The sequence below is a fragment of the Pelobates fuscus genome, chromosome 3, assembly GCF_036172605.1.
Source record: "Pelobates fuscus isolate aPelFus1 chromosome 3, aPelFus1.pri, whole genome shotgun sequence".
NCBI lineage: Eukaryota > Metazoa > Chordata > Amphibia > Anura > Pelobatidae > Pelobates > Pelobates fuscus.
In genome coordinates this window covers 320,261,361-320,281,100 of record NC_086319.1, presented here as the reverse complement: position 1 = coordinate 320,281,100, position 19,740 = coordinate 320,261,361, and the positions used below count along the sequence as shown (strand labels likewise).

At 42.7% G+C, this 19,740-nt stretch overlaps 1 protein-coding gene across 1 annotated transcript in view; it reads right to left on the bottom strand.

The window, feature by feature from the left end:
• The window catches only part of VPS33B (VPS33B late endosome and lysosome associated), a 46,316-nt gene extending 41,685 nt beyond the window's left edge, over window positions 1-4,631 (bottom strand). The window contains exons 1-3 of the mRNA XM_063445655.1: window positions 4,549-4,631; window positions 4,139-4,258; window positions 2,516-2,596 (exon numbers count right to left, since the gene is read on the bottom strand). Coding sequence (XP_063301725.1) covers window positions 2,516-2,596; window positions 4,139-4,231 — 174 coding nt within the window. The 5' untranslated portion in view covers window positions 4,232-4,258; window positions 4,549-4,631. The remainder of the gene's footprint in view (window positions 1-2,515; window positions 2,597-4,138; window positions 4,259-4,548) is intronic.
• Between the last annotated feature and the right edge of the window lie 15,109 nt (window positions 4,632-19,740).

Genomic DNA, 19,740 nt, shown 5'->3' with positions numbered 1-19,740 from the left:
CCTCCCATGTCTGAGAAAATCCCTCATGAAGACTGTTGACCAAGCGGCCCCCACTTTTACCCATCTCGAAGTTGATGACCAAGATTTCCAAGATCTCAACTCACCCTGTATACCGCTACAAACTATCCCTTTTGTTGATAAAGTGCGAGAATTCTAGGAAGGGACCAGCTTAGGGACAGCATCTGTCAGTGAATGGTAAAGACCCCGTGTGGAGAAGTGGTGGGCAAGCCATCATGGGCCACCCATGGGAGTGAAGTGTTCGAGAGCCATGCTGACGATGAGTTAGCCTATTAGGGTCAGATCTAGGGACAGACTTGCACTTTGCATTAACACCAAGCTAGCGGCCACGGAGTTTCTGTGCCTTTGGGTTAACACGTCTTCCTGGTACTAACATAATAAAGTTTTATCTCTTAGAATCTAACATTTCATAGGGGGGACTGATGTAGAATTATTAAAAATCTTTAATGTACTTGTATTGAATTATTGCACTAACTCCATTATTAATCTCATACTGTGACAAACCCTCCATTTTGTCCTCCTAACCTGACTTCTTCATTCCTCCATTTTGTCCTCATAACCTAACTTCTACATTTTAAAACTACATTACATGACAGGATTTCCCAGCACATCTAACAATGGACAAAGACTGTATTTTCTATAAAGACATGATTAACTCAGGAACTGCTGACTTTCCCCTAACTTCAACATAGTATAATTTGAAGGCCATGAGAACACAGTAGTAATGAAATGTTCTATTCATAAGAGACTTTGCACCTGGCCACGAGGCCTGAGATCACCGACCGTGTAAAATGACGCTCAAGACCCCCTTGTCCCCACCCGTGTCCAGAACAATCCCACCTCTTGGTGGGTGGGCACGGGACTAACCACTTAGTTTTTAAGCCAATTAATAATATTGATAGGTGGACACTAATCCCGACACTTAACAATTAATCCAATTAATGATGTTTATTTGCTGATATTCTAATAATCAATGATGACGCAAAATGCCTCTTAAAAGGGCCTGCGCGCCCGTTTTTTAATCACTTGCCAATAAATTTTCTCGAAGTTATTTTAACCTGAACTCTGTGTGTCAGACTTAATTACTTCAGCGTATATACGCAATTCAATTTTCTTAATTTGGACAGGAACAGATAGACATTTAAACATTTTGGTTTACTGCTAAAAAAGTACCATAACAATGTCACCGAAGTAGAGAAATACTGCTCCTTGATTTAACTATTTAAATCCACATTTACTTCAGCCTGTTGAAGTGGTTATGGTGGCAGGAACAAAATGTCAAATTGGCAGAACAAGGCTTGGAAGAGGAGCTCATAGCTCCGTATCCAAGTTCTCTCAGTCAAAAAGATAGGAATTACACTACCTTGTTTGGCCAATGAGCCGGACTGACATAGAACAGACTTGCATACACTGTTTCTCGGCATCAAGGGCTTGCAAGTCTAAAGCCTCCACCGTCTCACTAATGACTGATGCTCATTGCAGCTTTGTCAATACCAATCATTAGTAAGACAGAGGCAGTCTTTGGACTTGCAAGTCCCTGAACATCAGCTCGGAGGTGTAACTTCTATTTCTTTAATTTACATGGGCTTTTAGATGAAGGTGTTTAAAGTTTTTATGCTCGAGTTAATCAGTTTGGCATATGTTGGAACTGATTTTCAATATTTGTTTGCTAAAATTGGTAACTACAGTGTTTGGAGTCCCCTGGCACTTCTGTTCCGTGTTAAACCATTTTTAGAGTTAACAGCAGCTCATTATTCCCCTTGTGCAGCTCAAGCTAACGAAGAAGCATTAGTCTCAGCAGCAAAGGGCAGCTGTGGTTGGCTGAGAGTGTCAGATTACTATTTTAGCCTACCACAGTGCCCAATCAGGTATGAATCTGGATTTCAAGAATGAAGTGTGTAATCTCAGCACAAGCCACACCTCCAGTGGGGATGGGCCTACTGGAAGCAAGGGACCCTCATTCAGTGTTATACTGCTCAAGAATAGTTTAACACTGAATAAAGAGACAGTGTCAGGGGACTCCATGCGCTAAAACCAATTCAATAAGGTGAAATGGTTATAGTGCCTACACTGTGCTTGTAGGATAGAGAAGCTATCAAATCTAAAGAACAACATTTAAAAGAAAAGGGCTCCATCACTACTACAGTATGAAAGGTTACAAACCAAAACATCACCCATTGTATACATATAGGAATATCCTGTTACCACCTACTGTATAAATATAGGAATCATATATACAAGGCATCATTGTTCTTGATATATACACATTATACACAGTTCTAAACACAACAAAAAATTGCTTAGTAAACTTAAAAAGTTTAAATAACAATGTCTGTATGCATTTATTGGAATTCACATTTACCAATAATTTTATAAACCATATTAAGATGGGTTGTATAACCTATCCTCTTTCTGGTTCTACACACACACACCATATTCTTTAGTATTACTAGTAAACATTTTATACAATAAACAACACAAAAGCATTCAAGAGTACCTTTAATATAGAGACATTGGCAATTCGGTCAAGTGGGCTCATCAAATCAGGCTCAATTATCAAATCTTTCTTTCCAGGCAGCTGCAAGGACATTGGTTAGACAAAACATTACCCCTAATGATCCAAATTCAATTATATCAAAGCCTGTAACCTACAGCACTGACATGCAAAACATGCAAATGTAACTATCCTTTATTATTATTATCATTGATTATTACTAATATATAAGTCCCTGGAGTGCTATCCTGTACTTTTGGCTATATATATATATATATATATATATATATATATATATATATATATATATATATATATATAGCCAAAAGTACAGGATAGCACTCCAGGGACTTCCAAGTTGAATGAATAAAACTTAGCTTTTATTAGCTCAAAATAAAAATCAACGTTTCAGTCTGTATCACAGACTTTCATCAGGAAATATATATATATATATATATATATATATATATATATATATATATATATATATGTCCTGATGAAAGCTCTGTACAAGAGCTGAAACGTTGACCCTTTGGAACAATAAGAATAAAGAAGAATCTCTTTTTTTTTACGAAATCCTGGAGTGCCGGTATTCTTTCAAAAATATATATATATCCTCTATATCCGACGTTTCGACCCCTCATTTAATACATTGCTAAATACAAATACACACAGCAGTCAAGCCATAAGACTTGCTTTTCCAACGGAAATCTCACTTTAACAGTGCTCTCACTACTGCAATGGATTCTGGGTAGGCATATGCAAATGAGCTCAACAAAGAACCACATGAGATGAGCACTGGCTTTGCTCCTCTTCCTGAATTGTGTTTCAAAGCTGTCTTATACAGCAGACACATACTCCAAAGAATCCATGTATAAAGTGGAATTATGAGGGAAATTTTTTGTTCTTTGTTGAGCTCATTTGCATATGCCTACCCGGAATCCCTTGCAGTAGTGAGATTTAAGTGGGAAAAGCAAGTTGTATGGCTTGACTGGTGTGTGTATTTGTGTTTAACATTGCATTAACTATCCACTTATTTCAGATGGAAGGGGTTTTCCTCCACACTTTTTTCCCTACCACAACTTAGTTGGTACACACACACACACACACACTTTCATTAAAGGACCACTATAGTGCACTCGTTTTCCTGGCTCTATAGGGTCTTTAAGTCCCCCCCACCCTCAAGGTCCCACTCCCGCCGGGCTGAAGGAGGAGGAAGGGGTTAAACGCTCACCTTTCTCCAGCGCCGGGCTCCCTCTGTGCTGGGGACTCTCCTCCCTCTTGCGACGTCATCCACCGAATGCGCATGCGCTCTCGTTCAATCAGTCCATATGCTTTCCTATGGACGTCCAGCGTCTTCTCACTGTGATTTTTACAGTGAGAAGCGCGGAAGCGCCTCTAGCAGCTGTCAGTGAGACAGCCACTAGAGGCTGAATCCACCCTAGTGTAAACATAGCAGTTTCTATGAAACTGCTATGTTTACAGCTGCAGGGTTAACCCTAGATGGACCTGGCAACCAGACCACTTCATTGAGCTGAAGTGGTCTGGGTGCATATAGTGGTCCTTTAAATCAATGTTACCAAGATGTGAAATACTGATTATAATAGCACAGCATGTGTCACTCACCTGTTCCAGGATGTAGATGAGCTGGTCTCTGGCTAACCTCTTCAGGATGGTGAAATCAGGAAGCTCAGGGCCACCCATCCTGTCACTAGCCATCCTGGTGCTGTCCTGCACCTACCACTCCTGCAACACAAATAAAGGGATGAACCAGTACAGAGGGACATGGCTTCACATGTACTGAATATGGTTATTATTATTATTATTATCAAACTGCCTTTAATTCAGGCTGTATTGGCAGATTAACATGGTTCTATCGCTATTTGCAATGATATCAGTTCAATATAAGGCCATTATCGGTATAAATGAGCGAGGGACCCCCAGCACTGTTACAGTAATACAGACAGACACGAGTCCTTTACATTACAGATTATTATTATTAACCCATTTCACCAATCCCATTCAGTGTCACTCACCAGCGCACGAAACGTCGCAGCTAGGAACCAAAGTGCTGGAGCCAGGTTGCAGTGCGGGCAGGGTTGGTGACGAACCATTTCCGGTCAGAATGCAATGCGGAAATGACCGAGTAACCATGGTGACCAGCATGCCTGCAGGCTCTCTGTGTCAATGACAGTGACGCAAACCGTTAAATAAGCAAAGGCTGGCGTATCGCTAAGTAAAGTTATGATTATTGGGGATGTCACAGGCAGATATAAAGTACTTCTCGTTATACAGGAGACACTGCAAACTAATGATGGATTAATTATGGCTTCCCAAGGAAAATGCTTGTCTCACCCCAATACAATACAGCTAAAGTGTGCGGGTTATATGATCTCTTGGGAACCTGCACTTACCCTGGCTATACAGGGCTGCCAGACAAGTAAAGTCAGAGTTACAGTGAGGAAATGCTACAGGTGTAGTAAGTTTTAAGGTAAAGGTTAAAAGTAGGGCTAGTCTTAGGAACTGAGAGGGACAGACAACACTCCAGTCTTATCAGTGTTTTATTATTGTTTAAAAAAAAAAAAAGAATCTTAAAGGACCACTATAGGCACCCAGACCACTTCAGCTCAATGAAGTGGTCTGGGTGCCATGTCCAGCTAGGATTAACCCTTTCTGAATGTTTACATTAGAGTTAATCCAGCCTCTAGTGGCGTCTCATTGATAGCCGCTAGAGGCGCTTCCGCGCTTCTCACTGCGATTTTCACAGTGAGAAGACGTCAACGTCCATAGGAAAGCATTCTCAACGCATGCGCATTCAGCCGATGACGGGAAAGGAGGAGGAGAGTCCTCAGCGCCGAGGGAGCCCGGCGCTGGAAAAAAGGTGAGGGATTAACCCCTTCCTCCCACTAGAGCCCGGCGGGAAGGGGACCCAAGGACCCTATAGAATCAGGAAAACAAGTGTTTTCCTGGCACTATAGTGGTCCTTTAACCCCTTAAGGACACATGACATGTGTGACATGTCATGATTCCCTTTTATTCCAGAAGTTTGGTCCTTAAGGGGTTAAGGATGCATGTTTTTTTTCTTGTGTGTTTTTGTGGGGAGTATATAGTGAAAAGGCTGCAGATCTGTTATCAGCAGTCTTTGCAAACCCTACTCTTTATCCCAGACTTCAGTCTGTGCTGGGGAATTGAGCAGTCAGACAGGGTCATTTACTCCAGTGAGAATTTCCAAGTGAATTCCAAATTTAAGGCCAATGTAAGTGAACTGAAAGCATAGCAGTTCAGCTATTTTGACCATAAATTTGAAATTGATATTGAGTTTTCAATTTGGTAAATATACCTTTTGGAGTATTCTCATTGAGAAGCCTCTGTGCTGGAGCAGCAAGCATGCACTTGTTTCTTTCCAATGCTCCTCAGTTAGTTGTAATAGAGCTCATTGAAAGTATACAGCCTCTTCCACTTTGTTAACTCTGTGGCGTTAACGGAAGTGGAGGAAAACACTGGGATAGGCTTGTTGGTATTGCTTCCCAAATTTTTTAAAGTGTAGATTTCCATTACAGACGCTACTTGGATGCACAATGCACACCCGTACTACACACATTTACTGAAGTACATATTGGGATTTCAAATCCACCACAACCACACCAACTGTGTAAAAAGCTACATTAATACAGCAGTTAGAGGTTTACATCTCCCAGGATATAAACAGATAGAAAAACACATATGTAGATACAGCAAACCGAAAAATGGAACAAAAATCACATAGCATAACACTATTTGGGCAATCATCCTCTAAAGTGCTAAATAAATTGGGGGAGGAAGCCCGATAGGCGCCCGGGTGGTAGGCTGAGCAGCATGACTCTGTCCGTGGAGGTTCTGGAGCCCTTTCTGTTAAACTTTGCACAGAGTATGTTCCGGCTTGGTGAGTATGGGCGGGCTGGGGGACGCCTTTATTATGTTGCAGGCCGTGCGCCTGCGCACAGCAGTGGAATGCACACCCAGGTGGTGTAGCGTTCCACCGAAGTTCTGGGTGCGCTATTGCGCATGTGCAAACCAGAACTACCTGTAAACGCCACGTGCGGATCGCTGTGCTGTTCCCTGTGGCAGCAGGAAGCTTGTCAGAAAGGTTCCCCATGTCACCAACCCCCCACACGGCTCAGAGGTTTTTCAAGGTAAGATTAGCTTATCTTTGTTTTGAAAATCTGTTCTAAATTTGCAAGAAAGTGGACTGTATGTGCAAAATGGACTCCGTGGAATGCCTCTGCTATACAAAGCTTTTGCTTATTGTATCTGTGCTTCTCCCCTTAAAATAAAGCAGAAAATATGCAATCAATCCGATCTTTGAATTTTTATAGAGAATCAAATAGTGTATTAGCTGCTCTGCCTAAGATGTTCCGGAAAGACAGAAGAGAAGCGTCCTTCGATTACTTCTAATGTCTGGCGAATGTTTATCTACCTCTTCTTAAGACATGTCTGGTTCATCATACTGTGTAGAGTTGGTTCCCACCTGATGTACTGAGAAGGTTCATTAGGAATGAATCTGTAATGGGGCAGGATAAATCTGCTAAACCTTAATGTGGGTTATCTGTTCCTCAAACCCCATGTCTTTCTTATATGCAGAAATGGGAACACTCTGTGTAACAAGCCTTTCTTGCCCGGCGTTTAATATGTTACCATGAAATAGGTAAATGTTAAACCCCCAGGTACACTGGGAATCCATAAAATTCTGTAGAAGTAATTGCTTTAATAACCCTGTCGTCAAGAAGGCCGAGACCTCTTGCAGACAATATTTCCAGAATGCTGGTTTTCGGTATGGGTCTTTGCTGGCAGATGCAGCGGTATCCAAAACGTATAACTTTGTTTACAATCATTAATGGAGGTTATTTAAGTCTCTTGATAAGCTCCAGTTTATTTTTTTTTTTAAATTCTTTATTTTTGTAGTGCATAAGCTGATAACATGTTGTTGCAAGGTACCCCAAAGGCATTCCTCCAACGCTTAACATACATTTGAAACATATAGGTACATGCGAAATCAAGCACAATTTTTATGTTTAGAGATAGTTTAGGTAATAAGATTAACTAGAAGAAAAGAAAATAGATTAATCAATGCTTAATGTTGTTTACAATGGCAGTCGTGTTTATACATATTGATGAACATACAGTTTAAACTCCGCCAGTGAAAACGCTCTCTCGCCGTCTCACCAAGGATAACATCAGGGGATGGTCAGAGAAGGCATATTTCGAGCTGTTAGCGGCTTTGGATAACATGCTGAGATACTTAAGTGTACCGCTGGCCACGGGGGCAGGGAAGCAGCTAACTTTAACGTGACTGAAATGGCCACCGGTCTAATTACATACAGCAAAATCTCACTGGGTCTGGTAGAGTAAGTGGTAAAAGGTTATAGCCTGCTAGCCGTCTAGTAGAGCCCTCAAGTGCTATGTATCAATAAAGTTCTAAACATATTAACATATCTAAGTTCTAGACTGCTGCTTCCTTTACTGAATGAGACAATGCATACATGTCTATCTTACGAGTCACAGGCCCTTAGATTATATTGATTAATTTCATGAAAATCATAAACTATGCGGCATCGGAAGTTTTCAGTAGACTTGCTATGCTAAACATTCAAATGACATATAGTTAGGTACACGTAAGCGTATGGCATGGTATGTCAGAATAAAAGCGTAAGACAATGCGGCATGGAAGAGATAGTGCAAGTGAATGACGTACAGCAGATGTATTAAAAAGACATGCTTCATTATATGCTGTAAAATAAATTGCTTTACAAGTAAAAGCTTGCTTAATAAGCCAGACTATATGCTTTAAGTTGTATCAGACAGGCTGTAGCGTTAACTGCAGGTGGGAGTCCCAGTATACGTGCATGTGAGGCTGATGCATCAGTCTTCTGGCCTTCCCGTGGCAGCGGACCAGTGCTTGGGTGATATGGTATGTTCAACCTATGCCCTTCTTGTGTATGAGTGTTGTGGTTGGATAGGATCGCTTGCCGGCTTGATAAGAGCGGTCATAGGCGGGCCTTCCCGGCTGGACTTGTCAGATCCCTTTTGCTGCTTGTGTAAACCCGTGTAGGTAAGGACATTGGTTCTTCAGGGTCCTCACGTGGAGCTGTGGCTGTATACTGGACCGGGGTGTCGGTATCTTCGGTCGGGTGACAGCCGCCTCCCTGTATGGACGCGTGTGTTTACTTATGGGTGAGTGGCGGCGGCGTCTCCGGCGCCATTTATAGGGCTGCTTCGTCGGGCGTCGTGGCAATGTAGCGGCTGGTACCTGGATGGATATTGGAGGGCGGGTAAGCCGTGAGGGTAGTGAGGCTTCCTTTTGGCCCGTGCCTTGTGTGGGGTCGGCCTCCTGATGCTATGAGCTCGGGCACCTGTTTTGTGAGTGTCCATTTTGAGAGTGGGGGTCGTCCCATTCTTCTCCTTGCTCTCATGTCGGTCTCCGAAGCGCTCCGCCAGGCGAGGCATCCTCTTGCGGGGACCACAGAAGAGCCACCAGTTTTTTCCAGACTGCCCGGAACATGCGCTCATATCGGAGCTCAGTCTCCCTCCTGATCGAGTACATGGCAGTGGAGCGCGGGTCGACCGCCATTTTGCAGACTTCCCCCATGGTTGCTGGGCTTTGTAGCTCTGTCGTTTGAGCCTTGTGTGGCCGGTCGGTCTTACTAGGTTGGACCGGGATATCCCCCGCCGGTCCTAGGGGGGGGGAACGGTGGCTCTGAGACTTGTTGTCCTCTGGTGTCGGCTGCAGGATAGCAGCCGCCTCTCCTGCGCCCATTAAGTCAGTAGGCCTCACCGGGGTGTATGGTGTAGGTCGGGTTGATTGTCGCTTGAGTTGCATCTTTTTGTTTGTCCCGACTTCCCCCATCACCCGGTGGCCCTTGTCTGGCTTTTAGGTGCCGTTTCAGTAGGGTTTTGACGCTTATTCAGTTGCTGTTTGCTGGAGCTGTTAAGGGTTGCTGCCGCTCAGCTCAGCGGTTCGGCCCCGCCCCCCAATAAGCTCCTGTTTTATTTGTGATTGTCACATATTTTATATGGATTTCACTAATAAAATGTGACAATGTCGGCCAAGATCATGGGTTGATCTGCTGTTTCCCTTATATCCTGGTGGCTTAAGCTTGGACGACAGATCAGCGTCCTATGTTGAAAAGGAAAAAAAAAGCTCTGCCTTAAGACAAGTAGAACTAGGTCCAACACGGGTTAGGCGTTTCAGACAAAAGAAAAAACAAAAAAGGCTGCGCCAGGGGAAGTCAATATATAAACGACAATTAGTCCAAGTAAAAAGAGAGTCTTATCTAGAGTATGCTCCTGTGGGGAATGGAGGGTCTGTAGATCCACGGTCAGGGGAAAGTTCCTCGTTGGTCTCCTTCTTAGGAATTCACTCGTATGTGGGAAAAACAGATACAAAACAGGATAGTGCAATACGTCTGATAATGAGGTAGATAGGAAATTAAAAGCTGGTATAAAACTCACATTTATAAGAGCTATAACTCGCTCTAGTGTTGAAGGCGTACAGCGGTACAATCCCCGCTTATGGGATATAGGGAAAATTTCCTCCGTCAGTGATATGTTCCACGCTCAAAGATAAAAGAGAAACAACCAATAGTGCTCACTGGGTAAAATAGTGGTAAAAAATATTTTTGTATAAAATGGTACTCACAAGGGAGGAGCAGACCGACTGCTCCTTGAAGATAGCGCTGGTGGTATGATCCCCACCTCGGATTACTTGGAGTCCAGGGAAATAAAAATAAAAATAAAAATGCTAGATAACAAATAAATATACAGTGTAAAAAAGATAAATGTCACTAAATAAAAAGTGTCCAAAAAATCTTTAATATTAAAATACACAGTAAAATTCCATAAACGCGTTTCGCCAATGTGGCTTTATCAATATGGATTAAGAACCTGATACCTGGCAGAAAAGGGTTTAAATAACACATAAAAACTTAAAATTGGCGCCAAAATAGGGGACAGCCAATCAGAATACAAGTTATGAACAGACAAAAGTATGCTTTTAAAATTAGAATAGTAATAATAAATACACAATTGGGTTCACTTATTATGGCTCTTTACATTGAAAATAATTTAAAACGAGGTGTGTTTGGTGTAAACTTTACAATAATGCTGCGGTCACGTGACCGGCAGTCTAACCGCATGGGATCACGTGACCGCAGCATTATTGTAAAGTTTACACCAAACACACCTCGTTTTAAATTATTTTCAATGTAAAGAGCCATAATAAGTGAACCCAATTGTGTATTTATTATTACTATTCTAATTTTAAAAGCATACTTTTGTCTGTTCATAACTTGTATTCTGATTGGCTGTCCCCTATTTTGGCGCCAATTTTAAGTTTTTATGTGTTATTTAAACCCTTTTCTGCCAGGTATCAGGTTCTTAATCCATATTGATAAAGCCACATTGGCGAAACGCGTTTATGGAATTTTACTGTGTATTTTAATATTAAAGATTTTTTGGACACTTTTTATTTAGTGCCATTTATCTTTTTTACACTGTATATTTATTTGTTATCTGGCATTTTTATTTTTATTTTTATTTCCCTGGACTCCAAGTAATCCGAGGTGGGGATCATACCACCAGCGCTATCTTCAAGGAGCAGTCGGTCTGCTCCTCCCTTGTGAGTACCATTTTATACAAAAATATTTTTTACCACTATTTTACCCAGTGAGCACTATTGGTTGTTTCTCTTTTATCTTTGAGCGTGGAACATATCACTGACGGAGGAAATTTTCCCTATATCCCATAAGCGGGGATTGTACCGCTGTTCGCCTTCAACACTAGAGCGAGTTATAGCTCTTATAAATGTGAGTTTTATACCAGCTTTTAATTTCCTATCTACCTCATTATCAGACGTATTGCACTATCCTGTTTTGTATCTGTTTTTCCCACATACGAGTGAATTCCTAAGAAGGAGACCAACGAGGAACTTTCCCCTGACCGTGGATCTACAGACCCTCCATTCCCCACAGGAGCATACTCTAGATAAGACTTTCTCTTTTTACTTGGACTAATTGTCGTTTATATATTGACTTCCCCTGGCGCAGCCTTTTTTGTTTTTTCTTTTGTCTCATCTTTTAAGGGTATTTGAGGGATTCCCTTATTAGGTTGCTGCCTTTTTGTTACTTAGCGCTTACTCTCTCTCCTTGGTTTAGGCGTTTCAGACGCCTAGAAGCTTGGAGGCATAATCCTGAATTTCTATACGAAGTGTGGATAGCTCTGTGGGTTTAGACCTTGTTCAACCCTTGGGGGTTCACAGGTTAATTTCCCCTGCAGGGTTGACTTAGCCCTTCCTTCATCCCTTTGAGGTAGATGACTGGAGTACCATTCAATGGAGTCACTTAACATTCCCAGGATGCATTTGGGAACCAGTATTTATCTGAATGTCTCTTGCTTGGCTTTTAAGTACAACCTACTTGCAATCCCTGGTTTCTTGATCTAGTTAAAGAGGGCACCGCTTGCTCTTTTTAAATCTGCCCAATCCATAATCTTCCAAGCATCTGATACTCTATTTACAGAAACAGTGTTCCTGTTGGATTCAAGGAGTTTGAGATATGGTTGTATGAACCACGAACTTCGTTGGGTTCCTCAGGAATCTCCTGGTTATCAATCTTGGATCATTCCTTTAAACCAGTTATGAATTAAAATTATTGGTTCCTCTCCAGAATTGAAACTTCTTCTTCTGTAACTCTGATTCTGCAGAAAGGAATTTCATGGTGTATATAGATCACAGAGATATATTCCCACCAGGGCCGGTGCAAGGATTTTTGCTGCCCTAGGCAAAAGAAAAATTTGCCGCCCGACCCCCATGTGACATCACAATGCCTCACCCGTATGATGACCTATAGAGCTCTCCCTTCTGTCTCTTAGAGCTTTCCCCAGCCCCTTAGTGGTCTCTCCCCCCAACCTCCCCTAGCGGTCACTTCTCACACCCAGTTTTCCTCACCTCCCCTTCTCCAGTGTCGTCCTCACCTCCTCCTCCCTGTGTTCTCCTCACAGCGGTGGAACGCACACCCAGGTGGTGTTGCATTCCACCGAAGTTCTGGGTGCGCTATTTGTTTCTCCTATAGACTGTTCCCAAGACTTCTTCAAAAGAGGTGAACGGACAGAGCAGTGGTTCTGCCAATAAGTCCGTACTGGCCAAACACGATCCAGTTTTCAGCCTTGGTGGAGATGACTTTCAAGTTTGGGGATCTTCCGATCTCAAACATTTTTGGAAGACAGGATATCCTACTGGAAGTGTTGAATAGGTTCTTATTGATGGTAGGACTGTATGGTGGATCCTTCATCTCCTGAGTCGTCATGAGTCAGAGTCCACTTGTTGCGTATAATCTTCTAGTCGTTCCGCCTCTAACTTTTACATGAGGATTTGGGTAGAGTTTCTACATTGTTGTAAGAAATGTCATTTGTCCGGTTAGTTAAAATTTACACTTCCTGCAGGAGACTTCCACAGGTTGGGCGTTTCCACATTGAGACCAAATTGTATTCCCTGAGTTCTTTCTGAGAAGGGATTGGTCTTCGTATATACTGGTTAGAAGTTTCTTTAAAGCAATGGGCTTCTTAGGCCACCCAGGAAGTTCTGTTTCCTTCCTGGGATCTTTCTTCAGTCTGTCAGGTCCCTTTTACTTTGGAGGTGGTTCCTATTAATATGCTAAAGCTTAACCAGCATTCTTAGTGGCCATTACCTCTGCCAAGAGAGTAAGCGAGCTTCAGGATATATCTTCTTTAGTGGAATTTCTTATATTCCATCAGGGTGAAAGTTGTGTTTCACCCTAAAACTTCCAATTCTCCCAGAGTTGTCTTATAGAGCCGTTAATCAGCTCATCCTTCTGTAATTATGCCACCTCCCCACTAGAACTAGATGGCATATTCTAGAGTTTAAAAAAGGGCATTTCAGGGGTGGAGCCTGAGCCTTAACGGGAGCGGACGCAAGTCGCATCGGCTCCGACATTCATCGACTTCAAATTGGCAAATCTAACTTTAAAATCGCCCCAAATCACTCATACACACGGGTGCCCTACCTGGCAGCAACAAGGGCGAGTCCCGGCCACACCACATGCCGTTTTTCCAGGCGGCCAAGACGCCAAAAAAGAGACGGAAAACCGAGGCCTACCACACCACCCAAAGCCTGGACCTGGCGGCTCTATTTGGCGCCTTCACACCGCCGGGTGGGTCCGGAGAGCGGCCGGCACGGCAGAACGCAAGTGCCGCCGAGATGGGACGCAGATCCCACAAATCACCTGCACATACACCCGCAGGGGTGCAGCACATCGACCAGATGCTCCAGAGGCAGCCTCCTCCTAAAATGGGAACAGTAAGGCCGCAGAACCTCCAGAGAGCCCCTCACAGCCCGTCCAGCCTCAAGCTGGGCATACCACACAGGCTGTAGGAGATGGATCAGCCCCAGTCACCCAGCAGGACTTTCAAAACCTGGTGGGGGAAATCAAAACCTTGCTGGCGGCTAACGTGACAGCTATGAAGGCAGATATACAGAAGGTTAGTGGTCGAGTGACAACAGCAGAGGGAGACATCGCTGACTTACAACACGGTATGAAAACAGTACACGAAGCCATCCACCACCTAGAAACCTCGCAACACTCGCTCTCCATACACCTTGCCACACTAGATGACAGGTCAAGGAGAAATCATCTAAAAATAAGGGGCATACCGGACACGGTGACCCCTGAAGAACTCCCTCACTATGTGAGACGCCTGGTGGCCACCATCCTGCCGGCCGCACAGGCCAAAAAAGTTACCCTAGATGGGACTTACCGCTTGCCTAAATCCAACAGAGCTCCAGCGACGGCGGTAAAGGACGCCATAGTGCGATGCTCACACTACCACGACAAGCTCTCCATCTGGTCAGCACTGCAAGGTAAGACACCGCTCATCTTTGAAGGCGCCAGCCTCACCTTTTATCAGGACCTCACGAGGTCCACCTTACAATGGCGGAGATCCCTGCAGCACCTCACAAGCCAGCTACGATCAGTTGGCATCAAATACAGGTGGATATCCCCCAGGCTACTAGTGGTGAACCACAAAGGGACAATACATAAACTCTCATCGATGTCAGAGGCCCCAACCCTCCTCACGACGCTGGGCCTACCTCCCCTCGACACACATGAAGACAGACGGGCGACCACCACCCAGAGGTGGAACCCCTCCCGAGCTGCCCCATTTGTTCCTGCCGCCACACCGGCTATAGACCCGGGAACTTGAAACCCTAAGAGTCGGCAGTCCAGGCCGCTAAGAGTTAAACCAGAACTGTTTAGAAACTGTTCATAAGTTGTTACCAACAATATGTTTAAGCACACCACACACGACACATGCCCACGGAGAGTCTACCACCCCTCACCTCACAAACACCTAGGACCCGGGCGCCACAGGGCAGGCGCATGGCTCCACACCGGCCAGCTCTCCCCCCCCCCCCCCCCCCGCGACCCCCACGGTAAGGGGTACCACCTATGGCGGGCTAGTTCACCCTACCACATTTAACAAGACGGCACCACTCTGAACAGCCCGACCTGACACATACTTAATAGCAATCTACATTAAAGACCAAATATGCACAAACTTCACGCACACAAATACCTCTACAACTCACCTCTGAGACACTAACTCACACACGCTTAAACAATTAAAAAGTGCAAGACAATCATTGCCATGTATGTTTCAACCATGCAAATGTTTCATGTTGATTAAACTTCGCTGCAGCTGTTGGGGCGCAGCAGTGTATTATGCTGGATGTTACCACAATATGCACAACAAAAATAAAGAATTAAAAAAAAAAAAAAAAAAGGGCATTTCAGATGTACCCATCAATATCAGCCGAATTTAGAAGATCAGATCACCTGTTGTCAACTTCTAGGGACGTTTTAACGGGAATGTAGCCTCTCGTAATTCTATTTCTCATTTTTTTTCGCCAATCATTTGGCCTATGCGTCAGTAGTTTTGATTCACTAGCATCTTTCTCAGCGCATTCCACAAAGGCAATGGCCACTTTGTGGGAAGAGAAAAGCTCTTGCTTCACCCTAAGTAATCAGCATGGCTGCTTCTTGGTTCGCTTTTAGCACCTTAAACATAAGTATCAGGCATTTTCATGCTAGATGTACTCTTTGCCACTAAAATTGCGTTAGGGCGTAGGTACTTCAAGCTGTTAGGCATAAGGCCCAGCCGGTTGGGAATCTTGCTATATCCCATACGTACTGCCACCATATGTCAGAAAAAACATTTTTTTACTAACCGTAAATTCCTTTTTTTTCCTCAACATTGTGGCAGTACAAATCTCCCTCCCTCTAAATTACAATTTTGCTTAAAGTGTGTGGCTTAGGTGTGTTTTCTTGCTACAACTGGGGTGGGTTTGCCAGGGAAACCCTTTAAAGGGTAAAGGGGAGGGACTTTTCTTAATCACCAATCTTGCAGATGCTTGTCCCAATTAGGAAGCAAAACCCATACGTACTGCCACCATATTAAGAAAAAAAGAATTTACAGTGAGTAAAAATTTCTGTTATTCCAGATGTGATATAGTCTCCTATAGTTATTAGGTGTTATTCCTTGCACTCCAAAATACTGAAAATGGAAAATAAAACAGATGGTGCAGTACATTCTAAATCTAAAAAAAAAAAAGAATTTATTTCACTTAACTTACTCTAGGCACCCAGACCACTTCCGCTTAATGAAGTGGTTTGGGTGCAAGGTCCCTCTAGGATTAACCCTTTTTTTTTTTTATAAACATAGCAGTTTCAGAGAAACTGCTATGTTTATAATAGGGTTAATCCAGCCTCCAAATCCTCTAGTGGCTGTCTCACTGACAGCCGCTAGAGGCGCTTGCGTGATTCTCACTGTGAAAATCACAGTGAGAGCACGCAAGCGTCCATAGGAAAGCATTGTAAATGCTTTCCTATAAGACCGGCTGCATGCGCGCGCAGCTCTTGCCGCGCATGCGCATTCAGCCGAAAGGGAGGATCGGAGGCGGAGAGGAGGAGGAGAGCTCCCCGCCCGGCGCTGGAATAAAGGTAAATTTTAACCCTTTCCTCATCCCAGAGTCCGGCGGGAGGGGGGCCCTGAGGGTGGGGGCACCCTCAGGGCACTATAGTTCCAGGAAAACGAGTATGTACTATAGTGGTCCTTTAATAAGAGCATATTCATAGCATATAACAGTCATCACCACATGGATTTCCAAGCCACCACTCCACACCCAAAGCATTTTGTATACCAGAGCGAAAGAGGTCATCTTTATTTGTATACAATATATAGTCCACACTGCAGAATTTGTTAGTGCTTTATAAATAATACTAAATTGTGCTGCATTGTAATAAACTTTATATTAGTCAAAATGTGATATCGTATATTCCCCTTTTATTTTATTATTTTAATGTTTTTCCCTTTTTAGTGTTTATAGGTGTTAAACATGTGTATTGAATGTTTTATATTTTTTGTGATTGCAAAAAACTCAGCCAAAGGAAAAAGCAAACAAAAAACAACTGTTTAACACTGTATGGAAGGTCAGCTCAATTGGACTTAATCGTGCTGTTGTGATTAAAGAATCACTATAGGCAACCAGACCACTTCACCTTAATGAAGTGGTCTGGGTGCCAGGTCAATCTAGGCTTAACCCTTTCTGCTGTAAACATAGCAGTTTCAGAGAAACTGCTATGTTAACCTATGGGTTAAAGGACCACTCTAGTGCCAGGAAAACATACTCGTAAGGGGAAAAGGGGTAAAACTTACCTTTTTCCAGCGCTGGGCGGGGAGATCTCTGCCTCCGATCCTCCTCTGTTCCGCCCCGTCGGCTGAATGCGCACGCGCGGCAAGAGCTGCGCGCGCATTCAACCGGTCGCATAGGAAAGCATTTACAATGCTTTCCTATGGACGCTTGCGTGCTCTCACTGTGATTTTCACAGTGAGAATCACGCAAGCGCCTCTAGCGGCTGTCAGTGAGACAGCCACGCTTGCCGCGCATGCGCATTCAGCCGATGATGGTGAAAAAGAGGAGGAGAGTTCCCCGCGCCGAGGGAGCCCGGCGGGGGAAAACAGGTAAGATTTAATCCCTTTGAGCCCGGCGGGAGGGGGGCCCTGAGGGTGGGGGGGGGACCTAGAGACCCTATAGTGCCAGGAAAACTAGTATGTTTTCCTGGCACTATAGTGGTCCTTTAAAAGGTACTAAGAATACCCATGTGCCCCCCAATGTAAGGAGTCAAACATTATTGGTTGCCATTAATGTCTTAATACAAAAATGTAACTCACAAAACCATACTACCATCAGCCCTTTCTAGATATTATTTTATGTCTTCAAATATTTTATGACATTCAAAGAAGAACACTTGGTGTTAGCCTTATGGTTGGGCATTACTGAGAATTTCTATAATTAACTCAACACAAAACCATAAACCATAAACCACTCCTTAATATCATCATATACACCAAGCATTCTTATCTGTGTAGGACTAAATTCATCTCCTTCATGTAAATCATGCATTTTGTTTTGCTGGATTCACTCATCTGCTGCTTTTTCCATAGTTAAGTGGAAACCCTCAAAACAGGTGATTAAATCTTTCATTGCAGATATAGTGGATTACTAAAAAAGCTAGAATATTGTGTAGGTTGTGCAAGAGTGCATCTAGAGGACTGCTTTTGTGTAAGAGACAATGAATCAGAAGAAAACTAAACAATGCTTTGTCTCCACTTCTCTTGCATGCTTCTCTAGCATTTTTACCATGTTCCTTCCACATTCTTTTTATACACCCTCTCCTTATCTTTCACTATCCCCCACGTTCTGCTGTTTACTTTTTCATCGGTCCTTACTAGCCCCCCCACCCCCATAGTTGCCCTTATTTTCTATCGCCTTATATCTCCCCTCCCCACCTCTTTTTATACTAGTTCCTTCACCTCTTTCCTATTTTTAGATTGCGTCTCCCCACCTATATTTTATGTTTCTTAAGGGCTTCCCAACCACTACCATTTCTGTTCCCATCTCTCTTCAGTGATTATTAATGCTTTATCAATTACATTTATACACTTTTTAACAGTAATATTCACTCATTAGTTTAATGACAAAAAGCAAAATGTAATATTACATTTCAACATAAATCCAATGCTTTAACAAGTGGTATGATTCTGTAAGCAATGCTGATCAGTTAACTGCTTATATAATAGTGGGCAGAAGTATAAATATTTTACTATTTTGTTTACTTCCTGCAACCTGGAGTTAAAAATGTTACACAAACATCAACTGCACTTGGGACATATCCTCTACAGGCAAACTGTTTCTGTAAGCTTACCATTACCTTAACTTCAGCACAAGAGATTAACCCCTTAAGGACACATGACATGTGTGACATGTCATGATTCCCTTTTATTCCAGAAGTTTGGTCCTTAAGGGGTTAAGCAAGTCCTATGATATCATGACAGGGCTTGCCACCATCTACCATGAAACAATGTCATGATCTCAATGGATTTTAAAGGTCTGGTAAATTGCTGTGATAGTCATATATGATTGAAATCCACGTTACACTTTTCATATGCATCTGAACTATTTCTGCCTATGTTTTCATTTTGTGTGTTAACTATTTCTACAATAACAACTTTAATACAACATAATAAAATATAGTTATTAGTGGTTAATCAACCTGTTTCTTAGTGTGTGTGTGTGTGTGTGTGTGCGCGCATCTTCACACTGTCCTTCAAAGAGGAAATTCATTGTTAGATCAATTAAAAAGGTACTAGGTATTTTTCATAGCATTTTAAAATTAATCATTCAATACATTGTAACCAAATAAGCTTCTTGTATAGGTAATACAGAGCAAGGAGATCACTGATCCCTTTTCCTTCATCCAATTCATTAAAGCTGCTGCTATTTGCTATGCTATTCAGCAGACCATAAAATACTGTGTACATGCTTTACATATTGTAAGGTGTTTGTACACTGATGAATTGCAGCTTCAAAATGAATGTTTTATTTTCTTTCAATATTTTATTGTAATGCAATATATGTATGATGCACTAAAACATGGGGTCATCTAGCCATTGTACAGCGCTACGGAACTTGCTGGCACTATATGAATAATAATCTCCAGTCCGAAATTTCATTTACATATAACAGCAATATATTACGTATTGGTACAAAGGAAGCAGGAAGGTCCCTGAGAAAATGTTAACAGCCTAAATATACTATAAATAAATACTTTCAAGATAAA